Source organism: Polistes canadensis, unplaced genomic scaffold (assembly GCF_001313835.1).
Source record: "Polistes canadensis isolate GaletaPanama2010 unplaced genomic scaffold, ASM131383v1 scaffold_77, whole genome shotgun sequence".
Lineage (NCBI taxonomy): Eukaryota > Metazoa > Arthropoda > Insecta > Hymenoptera > Vespidae > Polistes > Polistes canadensis.
The window spans coordinates 478,616-495,266 of record NW_014569624.1 but is presented as its reverse complement, the minus strand read 5'-3'; the positions used below and the strand labels follow the sequence as shown (position 1 = coordinate 495,266).

The 16,651-nt window shown below is 28.5% G+C and overlaps 5 protein-coding genes and 1 long non-coding RNA gene across 6 annotated transcripts in view; 3 read left to right on the top strand and 3 right to left on the bottom strand.

Moving 5' to 3' along the window:
• The first annotated feature begins 611 nt into the window (after positions 1-611).
• Positions 612-8,035, top strand: LOC106786599 (katanin p60 ATPase-containing subunit A-like 2). Its single transcript, XM_014748158.1, has 9 exons — positions 612-662; positions 3,794-3,874; positions 4,888-4,958; positions 5,034-5,222; positions 5,317-5,617; positions 6,061-6,229; positions 6,310-6,422; positions 6,495-6,703; positions 7,574-8,035. Exons 2-9 carry the CDS (start codon positions 3,806-3,808, stop codon positions 7,965-7,967), a joined length of 1,515 nt encoding a protein of 504 aa, XP_014603644.1. The 5' UTR covers positions 612-662; positions 3,794-3,805; the 3' UTR covers positions 7,968-8,035.
• Positions 3,887-6,578, bottom strand: LOC106786601. The gene is made up of 3 exons (XR_001381669.1): positions 6,503-6,578; positions 4,902-5,109; positions 3,887-4,638 (listed from the first exon to the last, which is right to left on the bottom strand). It is a non-coding gene; the product is annotated as an uncharacterized LOC106786601 (long non-coding RNA).
• An 18-nt stretch (positions 8,036-8,053) lies between the features above and the next one.
• Positions 8,054-9,748, bottom strand: LOC106786600 (survival motor neuron protein). Its single transcript, XM_014748159.1, has 6 exons — positions 9,493-9,748; positions 9,147-9,323; positions 8,961-9,075; positions 8,552-8,849; positions 8,321-8,391; positions 8,054-8,227 (listed from the first exon to the last, which is right to left on the bottom strand). The coding sequence occupies exons 1-6, from the start codon at positions 9,529-9,531 to the stop codon at positions 8,172-8,174; spliced, it is 756 nt and encodes a 251-aa protein (XP_014603645.1). The 5' UTR covers positions 9,532-9,748; the 3' UTR covers positions 8,054-8,171.
• Positions 9,749-9,975: 227 nt separating this feature from the next.
• LOC106786577 (WD repeat-containing protein 37) lies at positions 9,976-13,358 on the top strand. The gene is made up of 6 exons (XM_014748126.1): positions 9,976-10,384; positions 10,819-11,145; positions 11,588-11,713; positions 11,819-12,581; positions 12,661-12,907; positions 13,100-13,358. Exons 2-6 carry the CDS (start codon positions 10,869-10,871, stop codon positions 13,223-13,225), a joined length of 1,539 nt encoding a protein of 512 aa, XP_014603612.1. The 5' UTR covers positions 9,976-10,384; positions 10,819-10,868; the 3' UTR covers positions 13,226-13,358.
• The window catches only part of LOC106786581 (protein ARV1), a 5,222-nt gene continuing 1,729 nt past the window's right edge, over positions 13,159-16,651 (bottom strand). The window contains exons 3-5 of the mRNA XM_014748130.1: positions 14,179-14,272; positions 13,591-14,104; positions 13,159-13,377 (exon numbers count right to left, since the gene is read on the bottom strand). Of these exons, the coding sequence (XP_014603616.1) occupies positions 13,262-13,377; positions 13,591-14,104; positions 14,179-14,262 (714 nt within the window). The 5' untranslated portion in view covers positions 14,263-14,272 and the 3' untranslated portion in view covers positions 13,159-13,261. The remainder of the gene's footprint in view (positions 13,378-13,590; positions 14,105-14,178; positions 14,273-16,651) is intronic.
• LOC106786579 (alcohol dehydrogenase [NADP(+)]) overlaps positions 15,605-16,651 on the top strand; it is a 2,136-nt gene continuing 1,089 nt past the window's right edge. The window contains exons 1-2 of the mRNA XM_014748128.1: positions 15,605-16,003; positions 16,209-16,376. Of these exons, the coding sequence (XP_014603614.1) occupies positions 15,932-16,003; positions 16,209-16,376 (240 nt within the window). The 5' untranslated portion in view covers positions 15,605-15,931. The remainder of the gene's footprint in view (positions 16,004-16,208; positions 16,377-16,651) is intronic.

Below are 16,651 nucleotides of genomic sequence, written 5' to 3'. Positions count from 1 at the left end.
AACTTTTACGAAAGAAGAGAAATACTCTTTCTTTGGTTTTTTCTTTTTATTTTACTAAACTAAGCAGATAGGTGTGTGTTACTTTCTGCGAAGATCAGAAAGTAGATAACAAGTGAAAGGAAAGAGAGAAATTTTTACACAAGGTTTAAAAAAAGTCGTGAGAATTTGCTATTATTCTTTGTTTTTTTCTATTTAAGCATTTCGAGAGTTGCAGTGAATAATAATCAATTTCGAAATGATTGAATTGAAATGAAAAAGATCTTATTTAACGCGGATAAACGGTGAAGTAATACTTTTTATATATTTTTCATAGAAAATAATTTCATTTATATTTATTATATATATTTATCTTAAATTTGTATTTTTCTCATCAACTTCCATATTATTATTATATTATTAATTGCTCGACCATTTTTATAATCCATTTACATTAAACTCTAAGCATAGAAATTGTTTTCCTATTTTAAATGAATTTAAATTCTCTCAACTATTTGATGGTTTTCAAAGCTCCAAACGTCCAATCTATCCTTCGACAATTTTTAACGTCTCTACTGAAATGTTTAGTGAAGTTTTGAGGATTTCATTCGAAACTATATGGAACCTTGCCAATTTGTACTAGAGGAATATTCTCACGTATTCAAGATTCCTGTGGTTGGCTTCTGGTTAGAAAAAAAAATGTCTTTTCGAGAATTTCAACTGTCTTCGTGACAAAAATGACATAATCATTGGAAACGTATACGTAACCAACCGGTCATTCGAATCGTATTGATTTGCCATCAAATTATTTTTATCATTTCAACTAACTACAATAAATATCGTACTGACTTACAAACTCTTCATTAACCCTTTGAGTGCTGAATACTCATAAGTGAAGTGTTTAATAAGAACGGAATACTTTATTACTAGAGTGTTTGTTTCGTTGATTGATTTTAACTACATCTAATAATAAATTAATTAATTTTGATGTGATAAGATTCAAAACAATAATCAATACGTAAAACAACATTACATTATTTGCATTTATATTGACAAACACGTATATGCGTCAGTAGTTAACACTGGGAACTTGTACCAAACGCTTCTGTAGCACTCAAAGGGTTAAAAATTGTTTAATAAATTTTCACAACTCATAATAATAATAATAATAATCTCAAATAATTACAGAATAAAAATATATATTTCTATAAAAAATCAGTCCAGTATCTCTTTAAAACCTTTCACATAATCTTACCGATTAAAATAACAAAACATATGAAGCGAAACTGAATTGATAGAATAAAAAATAAAACAAAAAAGAAGTAACCGAACGTTAAAAAATACCATCCTCTTTCGTATTGTCTGCGTATCATCTGTTCTTACGTACGACAAAATTGTCTTAAGAAAAAATAACTGGACACTTCTCAAGGGTAGCTTAAAGTCTGATGACATTGTCAAGGAAAAGAAAGAAAGAAAAATAAAAAAAAAAGTAAAAATAGAGAAAAATGTCTCGAGGTTATAGTTACATTACTACTACATACGAAGGAAAAGTAACAATACCAAAAATTGTTGTTGCGTTTTGGAAGCAAAAATAGAAGATGAAAAAAAAGGAAAGGATGTTAGTAAAAGAAAATAAAAGAATAGAAAGTTTGCTACGTACAATGAAGGAAAGAAAAGTGTCCTGGCATAAAGGACTTGAAAACGCGAGTTGCCGAGAGGGTACTTTATGAAAAATAAAAAGACGGAGAATTAAAACAACTGTTAAATGAATAACGTGATAAGTATTTACTTGCTTTACAAGTTTACCCTCTTCTATTTTTTTTTCTTTTTTTTTATTAAACTTCTAAAGGATCTTTTAACTTCGCAAAAAAGTTCTTGGGGAATGAATTTAAAAAAAAAAAAAAAGGAAAGGAATGAAAATATTTCGCGAAAAGATAGTCAAGACAAAACCAACGGAATCGTTATCCTGAGTGAGAGACATATCGAAGGAAGATAAACATTCATGCATCTTTTATGTCATCGATATAGAATGACACTTTATAGGATCAGTGTAGTATCTCTCTCTCTATGAACACTCATACGAGATATCTTTCTTGTCCTCTTTCTTAGCTTATGAAATTCAACCGACTGACGTAAAAAATCCTTTTTCTCTTTCTATATTTCATTCTTACTTTATTTATTTTTATCTGCATGTATAAATATCTGCATTCGAAATTAGATGATCTCTTCTATAGAATATAATATTCAATAGATCAGTTTTGATGATTCAAATACTTGAAATAAATTTGATAAAAATATTTTTATCAAAATCATCGCGTATCCGTAATGACAACAAATCAATTATTATATGCTATCTTTTTTTACTTATATAACAATTTACAAAATGTCTACGGACAAATTGTAAAGATGTATGGAGTTAATAAAAAAAAAAAAATACATACTATATGCATATATACGTGTACATATATACATAAATATACCCCTATCGATAGAACGTTACTTATCGTGCACCATTATGCAACGGTGATCTTCCATGATTATATTACGTATCGATGGAAAGTACTTCTCAAATAATTGACGTAGGAAACCAAATTAAAGTTCACCGAAGTGATGCAACACAATTTATTCAAATATTCAATATCTCTTCGAACTAATTTTTTAATGGATTAAAGAACTATAATTGATTATCCTTATTACATATACTATACCTGTTTTCGTTAAAATGAAAGAGGAAAAAAAGAAGAAGAAGAATAAAAGACAAAATGAAATTATGATAAAAAAAATATTATAGAGCAAAGACAGGGTGTGTCATCTAACTTTTGTACCAATTAAAATGAAAATTAATATTAATACACATATTTCTAGTGATAATATTATCATATGGTACATATGGTATATCAAGAAATTTTATAGAGAAAATATTTATGCTTTCTTTTTTTTCGATCCACGATTCTATTAACATCCAACAGCTACTATCTTTCAAAATAACAAATTAAAATAAATTAAAAATATTTTGAAAAATATTAAAATTTAACTACAAGCTATCTTTCGGAAAATGCTTCTCCCCACTGTTCTTTATACATAAATGTATTATAATCATAATATATACATCTTTATCTTTCCAACATTATTCTCTTCAGTTTACTTTACAAGAAAACTTCATTTTTCAATATTCTTCAGCGCACCCTCAGTCGCAAAATGATCGATGTTGAACAAACCCTCTATTTATCTCTCATTGTCAATATTCTTACATATAATACATATAATAAATCGCTTAAATATTCGAACATCTCATGGCTGTTTAAATATTATTGTTCTGTAAACTTACTTAGAGTTGAGTCAAAGACTTTTTTTTTTTACCAATTAGTACACTCTTCAGAGTTTTCAGAAACATAGATTTTATATATTTAATTAACATAATTATCTATATAGCAATATTCGAACACACTTTATTTGTAGCTTTTTCGTTTTATTATAAAACAGTATGGTCATTCCAGTTTCATATCATAATAAATATGATATGCACTGTCTATCTCTCCTTCGATCCCTTTCCACCACCCTTTCTATCTACTTACGAGTATGCATGCACATATGCATATATCACACTTTTACCTCATTCTACAACCTCTTATTGTTAGTAGTAAAGCACCGCATCGAAATTGTCATAGCAACGAATCAAACCTGTCCTTTTCCAAACAATCAACCAAGCACGAAACTTCAACGAAATCTTTCTCTCTTTGTCTTTCTTATTCATTTTTCCTTTCATTATTTCGTGCATTAATTAATATATTTTATTCGGTACTTTTCCATTTGATAGATAAAGTGTCCAATGATGAGCAGTGACTTGTTATCATTGAACGCAACTGCTAATCGCATAACACAACTGACAAGGGAAAAGGTAACATTTCTGATCTTAGGCTACATTTAGAAATTATTATTTTCATTTGTTTTTGATCAGCATTTATATCCATTCATACTTGTTGAAATTAATTATGAATTAATTTATTTATGTAGTATTTGGTTATTTATATCTAATATTCTATACCAGTACTTTTCAAAGTGTAGTTCGCGACCCCATATGAGAGACCCCGTGGGGGTCACTTAACTAAATTTGAAGATTGCACAAATTTGAACAAAACTACAAAATTCCTAGATGCGCAAAGACAGAAAATTAATTCAATACTATACGTACACAGTATTTTTGGTTTTTATGAGATGGTGAAAGAAAAAATAGTATAGAGTTTATGCTCAGGGTCACGAAAATATTTGCTGGAGTAAATGAGGTCGCTAAGGGGAACAGTTAGCCAGCTTTATACTATACTATACTTATAGCATAGCATGCATTATACTGTAAAACATTAGATTATTGTTATACATTACATATAAATATATTACAATATTCTAATATAGGTTGACAAATAAGTAATATTAATTTAAATATAACAAAATACATTTGTTACATAATATTAACTATTATTATTAATTATTAGAATAGATTTCCTGAATTACGACGTGTATTAGGCGCACAATCGCTTTTAAATCGGTTAACAACTGTACAATGAATCTCGACCAATGAATGGACATGCCACGTGTTTCCATTTAACTCGATTCGAATTAGATCGATGACCTGACGTTTACTCATTCAAGATTCTATTTATATTCCTAAAATAGAAAATATATATCTCACTCGATAATTTGGGGGTAACAGAAATGTTTGGAAATATTCAACTGAATTTATTTTCTGCCAACGAATCCCACATTTATTTTTTCAATTTCACTATTTTACTTTTCTATTTTCTTATTTCAAAATCTTAACAAAAGTATCTTTTATTTCGTAATTTAATACAATTAAAAATAAAAATTAAGGATATTTATAAAAAAAAAACATAATTAAATTTGATTTATAATCAGGAGGAAAAACGTACCCAAGAGCGACGTAGAAATCTTCTATACCTCGTAGCCGCATTTTTAGGAGAGCAAGGGTGAACGTCTTTATTTAAATTCTATGTACTGCATAAACATATATAATAAATAAAACAACAATTTTTATCTTTCAGATACACCAATTCCGTTGATGTTCTTTTGAAAGAAGCCCAATTGTCCCGTGATATTCAAATTTGCGACAATGTCGATCTGGAAATCATTTTAATGGAATATTCGGATTACCATTATGTGAGATTCAATAAGTATCCAAAATTATGTAAAAAAATCGAGTCAATTGGCAACACCAATTATCTTCACAACACGTAAAGCAACATTTATGATTTGTACATAAAAAAAAACATTTTAAGAAACGTTAAAAAATTAATCTAACTCTTTTTGCTTTCTTTTTTCTTTCAGGGTTAGTAAAAGAGACAGAGGAGGTAGTGGTGGTGGTGGAAAGGTTTATTCCAGATCCGAAGATGAAAGTGGAGCATGGAAGAATAAAATTCCATCGTCGAAGTCAACAACGACAAATGGATTAACCATCGAGGAATCAAATTTCGGTATTACTGTAACGCCTATTTTTCCATCAGAAAACGTTTATTCAAAATCGATTGCCCCTGACTTTATTTCCGATAATGAAAAAACATTAAAGCCTATCGGAGATCTATATCCGTCTGGTTCGGAATTGAGAGAAATCGCTGAAGTTATTTCTAAAGTAAGTAAACATGAATATTCTTCCAATTAAACTTAATTTGATTTTATTGTGCATATTTGTATTTATAGAATATTAATAAATGATAATATTAAAAATGTTAATCAAATGATTATTTGAATAGATGATTGAATCGATGATTGAAAGAAGGGCGTAAATTACATTTAATAATAATTGAATTATATTTTTATGTTTTTTAATTATATTTTATATTTGTTTAGAATGAAATTAAATTACTAAAAAAAAAAATTACTTCTTTCATTACTGTAGCGTTCAATGAATTGTTTTTATATTTACCTGAAAATTGTATTGAATTTAACATGTATCTTTTTTCTAGACACCCATTCATTCATTGACAATATTAATTTTATCCATTATTTATAAACCCTTAGTATTTTTAATTGTATCCTAATTAAAACAATCAATAATCGATTTGAAATAAATAGGAAATAGTATTGAGAGATTTGAACGTTCATTGGAAGGATATCAAAGGTTTAAATAAATGCAAAATGTTATTAAAAGAAGCAACTGTCTATCCAATCAAATATCCTGCTTTATTTAATGAAAAACTTGGTCTCTGGAAGGGTGTGTTATTGTACGGTCCGCCAGGAACAGGTATATGATAACGATAATAAAAAAAGGAAAGAAGAAAAAAGAAATATAAATAAATAATAAAAAGAATCGATCGTTAACAGGTAAAACTATGCTCGCTAAAGCAGTGGCAACTGAATGTCGTGCTACCTTCTTTAATATTACGTCGAGCTCTTTAATTAGTAAATGGAGAGGTGATTCAGAAAAGTACGTTAGAGTAAGTATACGTTAAAAAATATTAGAAACCTATTATATGTTTTATATGCATAAGGGATGAATGAATTTATAGGTCCTTACCGATCTCGCAAGATTTTATGCACCAACAATAATATTTATCGATGAAATCGATTGGACGACCGCGAACAATGCCGGTGATTATTCTTCAATGAACTCTGAACCTGCTAGACGATTTAGGGCAGAACTTCTTGCAAGATTAGATGGATTATTATCTACGGAGAATGTGAATGTTACACTTTTAGCTGCTACGAATGTACCGTGGTAATGTATTGAAGAAGAAGAATATATAAATAAAGTAGTGATTATGAAAGTGGTCTAATTGCACCAAGTTATACAAAAAATGATCAAACCTCGATAATATGGAATTAAACAATTCTAAGATTTGAATGTTTTTAAAGTAGCTTTTATACTATTTTTTAACGGCTTATGTTATATATATATATATATATATATATATATATATATATAGTTAATAATAAATAGCATAATAAATATAAAAATAAAACTATGAAAGATTCAATAGTTGTTATAACGATATAATATAAGAGTTATTCTATGAGTCGGTGTTTTCCTAGTCTTCCTTTTATGGGTTCGAGTCATTTCTCTACGAACACCTTCTCACACCTATCCACTACTACCAAAGAGGGTGCATCTTTTTACCACCTTTTTGAAGTCAACAGCACACGGTTTTTATTTCTCCGGACAGGTCATTCATTCATGATACTAACCGTGCCCACGTTGCTTAACTTTAATGATCTGACAGGAATTAGTAATTTAACGTAGCTAGACAGGATTATATTCTATAAGTTAGTAATTTTTTATAAAATAGGTATTACAAAATTATGGTATTCGTACTATGTTTAACTTTTTATCATTTTAAGGGTTGCGTCAGAATTTGTATTATATACAAATTAATTGTCCATAGTATAAATATAAGTAGAAAAAAAAATAATTATCTTTGTTCTTGTAGAAATTAATTTTGTTGTATATAATACAAAATTTGAAGAATAGCGTGTAAGACAAACTGTCTTTTAATATCTCAAATGGCTTATTGTCAGACCACTTACCTAATCACTAGCTTATATATAACTATACTATATCATTCTCATATTTACAATAATGTAAATGTAGGAATTTAGATGCTGCCTTGTTAAGACGATTGGAGAAACGTATTTTTGTCGATCTGCCAGACTACGGGAGTCGCTTAGAAATTTTACGATCGTACGTAGACAGCAATCTACATGTAACGGAAGAGTTCAAATCACTTTTAAGATATACAGAGGGTTATTCATGCGCCGACCTAAAATTACTTTGCAAAGAAGCATGGATGAATCAATTGCGGCCCATTCTTCAATCTCTTGAAGAGAAGAAAATTGCACCGGACGATGTACAAAGCAACGGTCTAATAATCAACGTAACGCATCTCGTAGATGCAATGGTATTCGTAAAACCCATTGTAAAAAACATGAAACCGCGATATATACAATGGAATACAAATTTCGGCTCTTCTACTTGCGAAATTTGACATTTACAATTTAGGTAAATCAATATACATATATACATATTTACAACGACTATCATCGAATATTAAATAAATATGTTTCAGTTATGAGAAACTAAATTTTTTTCTGTTATCATTGATAGTAATACAATGCACATTGAATATGAAAAGTGATAAAATTATTATATTTTATAAGTGATAATATTACTTGTTTTTTCTCTTATAAAATCAATTCTTTCTTTTCAAATTATTGTCCTTAGCGTGTTTCAAACCATGGTAGTATCCTGTAGAAGAAATTTTGTATACTTAAATGTATAAGATTTTTTAAATTTACACATAAATCACATAAATGTATATTTCAATATAATATTTAATACCTGTATGAAATCCACTGATATACCACGACATCAACATACTGGAAAGAGCATCTGCATCATTTTCTGGGAGTCTAGAAACGATAATAAATCATTAAATACATACATATCAATTTTTAATCTCATATATATGCAGGATGTCAGATTTTTCCAGCCAAACGATGTCAGCATATTCCATACACAAAAATAAGAAAAACAATGTTTTATAAACATAGGTAATTAAAACCTATTTACTTAGCCATTAATTGAGGTGGTAAAGGAGGTGCAGGAGGCATCATATTTAAGAAAGGATTAGCCGATGGACCTGAATCGATATAAATTTTAGGCTCTTTCTGTTCAGAATCAAATCCCATCTTTTCTTCAGCGTTACTATTAACGCTCTTGGCATTGCAATCAGAACCTGACTCACTCTGATTCATACTTTCTTCATTAAACTTTTCTGCTAATGCATTCTTCTGCTGAGCAATTTGACTTTGTAATCCTTCCGATTCTAAAAGACTGCTCAATTCTACCTTTTCGCTATTACCATAACCTGAAATCGAATGGATGCTAATAATATAACATAAAGTAGAATATATTATCTATCGTAGAGAATATCTCAATAAGAATAAAATTCTAATATTGTAAATCTCATACTAATTACCTACAAATTTGACAATACATGTTCCATACTTGTCATAAATTTTAGTTATAATAGCTTCGTAAATTTCACCGTCTTCTGAATATACAGCACGACACGGAGACCCAACACACCATTTCTATTGAAAAAATGATCATTTAGTGTTTTATACTAAGTCATGATATAATAATTATCATTTTAATCTACAACCTTTTTCTGTTTATATGTAGTACGAGATTGTTTTTGTTGTTGAACTTTTGATTTAGAAGTTGTACATGGATAATCAATACCAATTCGCATAGAAACTTCTTCTTTAGCTAGATTTATAGCTCTGTCGTATGCTTTTATCAATGCTGCATCATCCCAAATTAATTCATTGTCATTTTCCTAAAAAATTTCAATATTAATGATACCATTGTGTTAAAGTTATCGCAAAGAATTAATTTTATTAAATATGAATAAAACAAATTATCTACAAACAAAGTTATAATTATATATAACAAAATGTTCTAATTATGACTAAGTTTAATAAAATGATTAAAAAATATATATTTACATTTCCTCTAACAAATAATACATTATTGTCGTCAACCATTTTAACAAATAGATTTGTTCAAATATAAATTCTTTTTGAAGACACTTAAAAGACCTTTCTTCTTTGTTTTTTTATACGTTTACAGAATGAATGTCATATAAACAATGTAAGATTATTTACTTCACGTGATATATATAAGAATTATAACACACTATGAGAAAGAGAAAGAGAGAGATTTGGAATAGATGAAAGAAACAAAATTGTAACCAATACGCACAACTTCTACGCAGTCACAGAACCGCGCGAATTTTTAATTTTTACACACGCAACATCAAACGCATGCTTTACATAAACAATTTACTTAAATGAAATAATTCATTATTATTTTTAATCTAAACGTTATTTTTTTTTTAAATAAAACAACAATTTTAAGTCGTCAAATAAAAAAAACGTTTCTAACCAAATTTGTTAACTTGCGCATGCGTAATGATATTAAAGCTCGTATCAGTCAATTCATTCCCAATTCGTGCCCATCTGTATGGAGTTTAGAATTACCGATACATGCATTAGTAAAAGCAATGCTGCCATTTCTAATTTCTAGTCATTAAAAATGGAATTCCCTTTCGCAGAAGTATTGTTTTCTTATAACTCGATCATAAATTTATATGAATATACGTGTTTCCAAATTAGTAATATATCTAAAGAAAAAAGAATATGGCAACCGGTTAAATCGTGTTTTTAAAATGCTGAATTTATTGCAATTCCTCTTGTGCATTCTATCTACTTCTAGGTTGAATCAATGATTTTTCAAGGATATACTTGTAAAAGATTGTTTCATTCGAAGAGAAGCTCACTCAATAATTTTGAGCTTTGATTAAATATATACATATATTTGATTGTATTAAACTGTGGCGTAAGTGAGAATCAAAATTAAAATGCCGCTGTCAAAACATACACAAACACATATACACACGTATACGTAACACACCTCATTCTCATAGCATGAATTCAATTACATGTTTTGTGTGTAGCTGTATGATGATATCTTAAACTTGAGATATATTGTTAATGTGTATGAAAATTGAACTCATTTCAAATTGAAATTTTTATTTGAGGTTGCTATCAATGTTAAAGGATTTTCTTCAATTTATTAAACGTTGTACATATCCAATCTTCTTTTTCTTCCAAGTCATTTTATTTTATCTTTTTTCTGTCATTTATTATATGCACATTTAATAACAACTGACAAATAACTAGTTTGATTTATTTTACGGACTATACATGTACAGAATTTATAAAAAAAACTTCCTAGAAAAAGAGAAAGAAAAGGATAACTTATCTTTTTAGAATAAAACTATTTGCACAATCTATTTTGCATTAACATTAATCTGTGAACCATGCCCGGAGAACCATCTGTAACGAGCGCTAACAAAGCAAGCGGGAAAACCAAAAGAATCTCAATACCTCGTGTACAAAGCAGCACAGATACAGAATTGCAGTCACAACAAAGTCAAAGTGGCTCTACACCATTACAGCCTCTAGCACTGCACTATGTAAGCTTTCGATCAGATATCGAGGAAAGTCCTATACCACCCGCACTGCGTTGTCGATTATTTGATCTATTTCAACAAATTGAGAAAGAATTTGAGATGCTCTGCACAGAAAATCTTGGATGTAAGGTTCTATGGCATCTTAGATTTAATCTTATCTGTTGGGTTGCGCTGGAATTATTAAATTATCATTAATATTTCACAGAAATATCAGGAGTATATCAATATTGTAATGTGTATCGCACTGCACACTTTTGGTATTCGCATTATGGGGAATCTTACTATTGAAGGCATGGATGTAAAACAGTATTTATATGTATATATATATATATATATACATTTGTATTAGAGAAATATTTGAAAAAAAGTTATTATAAACCAGTTAGAGAGTAGGTCGTAGTTATCTGTGCACAATTTGCATCGTAATTAGTATTGTTCAGTAGAAGTAAACATATAATTGTTAAGTTTTAATGAACTAAGTATATATATATATACTCAGTGCAATCCAATAGAAAGTATTTTATAATTTATAAAAAATATTTATATATAAAACATTTTTAAAACAGTGCAGGAAAAAATAGATATATTGAATGATCGATTGGAAAGAGAATGCTATGGCTCTGGAGAACGCAGCCTACTTCCAGGAGATATTCCAGACTACTCAGATACAAAAACGCTTTCCAAACAAAAATGTAATCAATTCATTTATCGTATTTATCCACATCAAACTATAACAGTATAACTGCTATATTTAATAGTATAATATTCTTAATTAATATTAAATTAAATCGTTACAGCTATGGTTAGCTCGTCTGCCCAGAAAATAAAAACTTCACACAAACTTAAAGCTCAAACCAGTAAAATTGTATCAAGTTTTAAAAATCCAACAATGTCCTGTACTATGCAAAAAGAATATGTTGGTCATAGAGATGGCGTATGGGAAGTTTCAGTAGGTAGATTGGGTCAACCGATTATAGCAACCGCATCTGCAGATCATACGGCACGAGTTTGGGCATCGGATTCTGGACGATGTTTGCTACAATATATAGGTCATAATGGTTCTGTAAATTCTGTGAGATTTCATCCAACTAGGGATCTTGCTTTAACGGCAAGTGGAGATGGCTCTGCTCATGTATGGCAAGCAGCGGTTGATTGGGATTTGCCTAAAAGAGTACCATCCATGGAAGAACTTTCAACAATGGGTGCAGAAAGAACAGCTCCAAGCAGCATTATTAGCAACAATGAGGAACTAGAGGAACCTCCTACTTTACGAACTCCAATTAGAGAACTTTTAGGTCATATGGGTGTTGTTATGGCAGCCGATTGGCTACCTGGTGCTGAACAAATAGTTACAGCATCCTGGGATAGAACTGCTAATTTATATGATACAGAAACTGGAGAAATAATTCATACTCTTTGTGGACATGATCAAGAACTATCACACGTGTCTACTCATTATATGCAAAGATTATGTGTCACGTCAAGTCGGGATAGTACATTTCGTCTGTGGGATTTTAGAGAACCTATACATTCTGTATCTGTTTTTCAAGGTCACACAGAGTAAGTACAATAATACTTCATAATGTTATTTATTTATGATTATATATATAGTATCTACCAGTGTATATTTTTGATATAGAACAGTAACTTCGGCAGTTTTTACACGAGAGGATAAAATTGTATCAGGATCTGATGATAGAAGTGTTAAAGTTTGGGAATTGCGTAATATAAGAAGTCCCTTAGCGACAATTCGTGGTGATAGCGCTGCTAATAGATTGGCTGTTTCAAGTACAGGAGTTGTAGCTATACCGCATGACAATAGGCAAATACGTCTGTTTGATTTAACCGGACAACGTTTGGCAAGATTACCAAGGACTAGTAGACAGGTAAATATTAAAATTATTTTGAACAAATGTGATCTAACTATAATAATACTATTCAATAGTTTACACATATCATTTATATTTATTTATACTAGAAACTTATACAAAATTAGAAAATTTCTATAAAACGTAACTCTCGTAAAATGTAGTAATAATTATAATAATAATAATATATTATTAAAATTATTATTCTAGGGTCATCGCAGAATGGTCTGTTCAGTAGCATGGGCAGAAGATAGCAATAGTATTTGTAACTTTTTTTCTTGCGGATTTGATAGATTAGTGGTAGGATGGAGTATTCTTTCTGTCAAGGATGCCTGAGCATCAAAATCCGTTAGTATTAGATCGATCCTTACATTAGAATAACATTGGACAGAGAGGCAATGTAGAAACAAAATTAGAAATGTAATCGCAAACCAAAAATCCAGCAATCAATCCGATTAAAGATCCACTCTTTCCAGTCTTACAGACAACTGTAACGAATAATTCAATTAGGCTGAAGAATACTGGTACATAATGTATAATATCAGATATAATTTAAAATTAATCAATAAATCATGAAATTATTGATAAATTTATATATATATATATATATATATAAATTAAATATGAGAACTTTCTCTCTGGTCATTACAGTGCAATTTAATACATTATCTATCATTTTTGATAAACATATACACATTTACCTGAATACGCTGTCATGAGGCATAAAACTGTATAGCCCTGAACAAATATGTAATGTAGATCTAATTCTATTGGTTTCCATATAATAGCTAATAATCCTAACAATTTAGAACATCCTCCCACAATAAGTGCTCTAGTTAAATCTTTGGCATTATACTTGTGTGGCCTTTTCCCGTTAATTAGCCAACGTATTTCAGTAACTATAATTACAGTGGCAATAAATGCTGTCAATGTAACGGCAGTTCGCAATAAAAGAATATAAAAATTACAGTCTCCTTGAAATACATCTCTGTTTTCTAGATCTTGATTGCTTTTTTGACTATTAATAGATTCACAAAAAGACCATACTCTGAAGGCTTCAGCCAACCATAACATTACCATCAGCTTCCAATACGATTTAAAATTGCTGTTATATAAAAGGTGCTGATAGGCTTGTTTCTCCAATAAAATAAGGTCAACGAATACAATGACAGGATCATATTCGATATATTTGTCAGCTAATAATCCACACTTTACCTGCAATAAAACGTAGAATTAAAAGACAAAAAAATATATTGCGTAAACATATAAATAAGAATATACAAACTGACGCATTTTAAAACTTTAAGAACGCTTGGACAGTATCGTCTATAAAGTTCTTCTGTCTCAGTTCCACAATTTATACAGATATACATGAGATTAAACCTGAAAATAAATTTATTTCAATAAGCACGTAAACAAATGTTTACAATTGCATTCATTTGATTTTATGTAAGTCAAAAGTAAGATAATTGGCTCGTCAACTTTACATGATTGTTCTACTTTTTTTTATATTTAATATTCTATATTTCTCACGTTATTCTATTTAAAAAATAATAATAGTAAATGCATATGTAAAAAATGTTTACATTAATATATACACAACGAAGATTGAATATAATTAGAATAATTCATATCTCAGAATAAAACGCGAAAACACCAGGTGCATGACCTGATTTGAGTTCAATGCCCTGGCATAGTAATGAAAGATTATATATATACAGGTTTAGTCATTTACATTAATCTAATTAAAATACATATTTTCATCATCGGATAATAATGTCTTTAGCCTATGCATAATTATATGAATAAGTAAATTTCTTGTAAAACCAATAATTCAGAAAATACCGTTTTCTGACACTCATACTTCCATCAGGGTCAGAGAAAGTTCCTCCATGTTTGTATATATAAAATTTCTGCATAGAATGCATGTTTTGTTTCTTTTTTGGTCGTAAATGTACCAATGAAATAATTTGCAATGACGCAGCTATTCTAGATACTCTGATTCATATTTCCATTATCTTAGAATTTTTTAAAAGATAATAGTGTTAACATATCTTTCAGTAAGTTTTTCTACGATAAGAACGCGGTAAATAAATTATTATGAAAGAAAAAAAGTTTGACGCAATAAATTAGAATAATAAATAATTGAAATATGGAGCTGTATAAAGTTGTTTTGTTAATGTAATAATGAACGTAAATAAAAATAAAAATTTCAAATAATATATAAATTAGATTATTTAAACCAAAAAATATTCTAGTACAATACTGAAGTAAATCACACAAGATGTGGACAAATTATTTTTGGCTTATAAATTAATTTTTTCAGATAAACATCATTTTACAATTAAACATCTCGATAAAATAATTTTTCTTATAACGCGAATATTGTAACGCGAATTATAAAAAATAAAACAACGATTAAATCATTGATAAACACTATTTGAAAAATCTAATTTAATGTATGCATTCATCTCGCATAGTATTAGCATATTGTTTGTATATATAATCTTTATTTTTTCCAGCTTTACAGCCAAGTGGAATATTGTTTATATATTTCTTGCATATTTGTCGCATATCTAGATATTTTTTAACAACATAAAAGTCTACACACAATTTAAATATAAAAAATAATATATATATATATTTGTGTAATAAAATGTATATATATATATTAGTGAAATAAAACGTTATATTAGACGTATTTACTTAGACAGTATTTTTCTTTTTTTTCTTGCCAGTTTATCTTATCTCCTTGATAGTGATTAAAACACTTATAACACTTATAAAAAATTGAATGCAATATTTAATTTATACTGAACATCCAAGGACAATATTATCTGACAGAAGTAAAAGGTACCAGAAAAACTGCTCCTTTACGTATGGTGGGGGGTGACTTATTAAGATAATCTAGAATAAAGAATACTTATCATAGCCAGTACAATTCCTACGTCCTTTGAGAACAATCATAAGATACTATCTACTGCTTTTATTCAATAAAGATTTTGTGTGTTTATACTATATTTATAACTAAAGAATCTAAACATGAAAACAGAAAAATTCATATCTTTACCAAATGGACAACAGATGCCAATATTGGGATTTGGTACTTGGCAGGTAATATTATATGGATAAATGATTATAAAAGTGGTCGTTAGAGAAAAGTTATTTTTAAATCATTTATACCTAAATGTTAAAATATTTTGAAACCGAACAAAACTACGAGACATATAAGACCAGTTTCATAATCACAAACTTATATATACATAAACAATTATTTTAATAATTGTATTTTATTAATTAATATAATATGAAATAAAAGGCAAGTGAAGAAGAAATAGAAACAGCATTAGATCTAGCTTTGGAAGCGGGATACAGACACATTGATACTGCTGCAGTATATGAGAATGAAAAAGCCATTGGTAAAGTTCTAAAAAAATATTTGGACTCTGGCAAAATTAAACGGTCTGAACTTTTTATTGTAACGAAGGTTTGTTTAACAATTGTATATTTTGTAATTCTATTAATTTTATATTGATTTTTTAATTAATTAACATTATATTTTATTATAATTATGAAATATCAATATTAAATGTTTGAATGCAAAATTAAAAATAATTTTTATAGCAATATAGATAACATTATCAAATATTTAAGTATCTATTAAATTAAGAAATAAGTCAAATAATTTTATTAATGTTTGGAGAGATAAGAACAAATATATATATATATATATATGATTCTTTGTAATATTCGATAATAAAA

Bases quoted from the DNA above. Each gene is read 5' to 3' on its own strand.
- LOC106786599 (XM_014748158.1), top strand. From the start codon at position 3,806: ATGATGAGCAGTGACTTGTTATCATTGAACGCAACTGCTAATCGCATA. The intron at 3,875-4,887 runs GTAACATTTCTG...ATTTATAATCAG, and splicing joins CACAACTGACAAGGGAAAAG to GAGGAAAAACGTACCCAAGA. The intron at 5,223-5,316 runs GTAAAGCAACAT...TTTTTCTTTCAG, and splicing joins ACCAATTATCTTCACAACAC to GGTTAGTAAAAGAGACAGAG.
- LOC106786600 (XM_014748159.1), bottom strand. From the start codon at position 9,531: ATGGTTGACGACAATAATGTATTATTTGTTAGAGGAAAT. The intron at 9,324-9,492 runs GTAAATATATAT...GAAATTTTTTAG, and splicing joins TATTATTTGTTAGAGGAAAT to GAAAATGACAATGAATTAAT. The intron at 8,228-8,320 runs GTATTAAATATT...TTTCTTCTACAG, and splicing joins TATCAGTGGATTTCATACAG to GATACTACCATGGTTTGAAA.
- LOC106786577 (XM_014748126.1), top strand. From the start codon at position 10,869: ATGCCCGGAGAACCATCTGTAACGAGCGCTAACAAAGCAAGCGGGAAA. The intron at 12,582-12,660 runs GTAAGTACAATA...TTTTTGATATAG, and splicing joins GTTTTTCAAGGTCACACAGA to AACAGTAACTTCGGCAGTTT. The intron at 12,908-13,099 runs GTAAATATTAAA...TTATTATTCTAG, and splicing joins TACCAAGGACTAGTAGACAG to GGTCATCGCAGAATGGTCTG.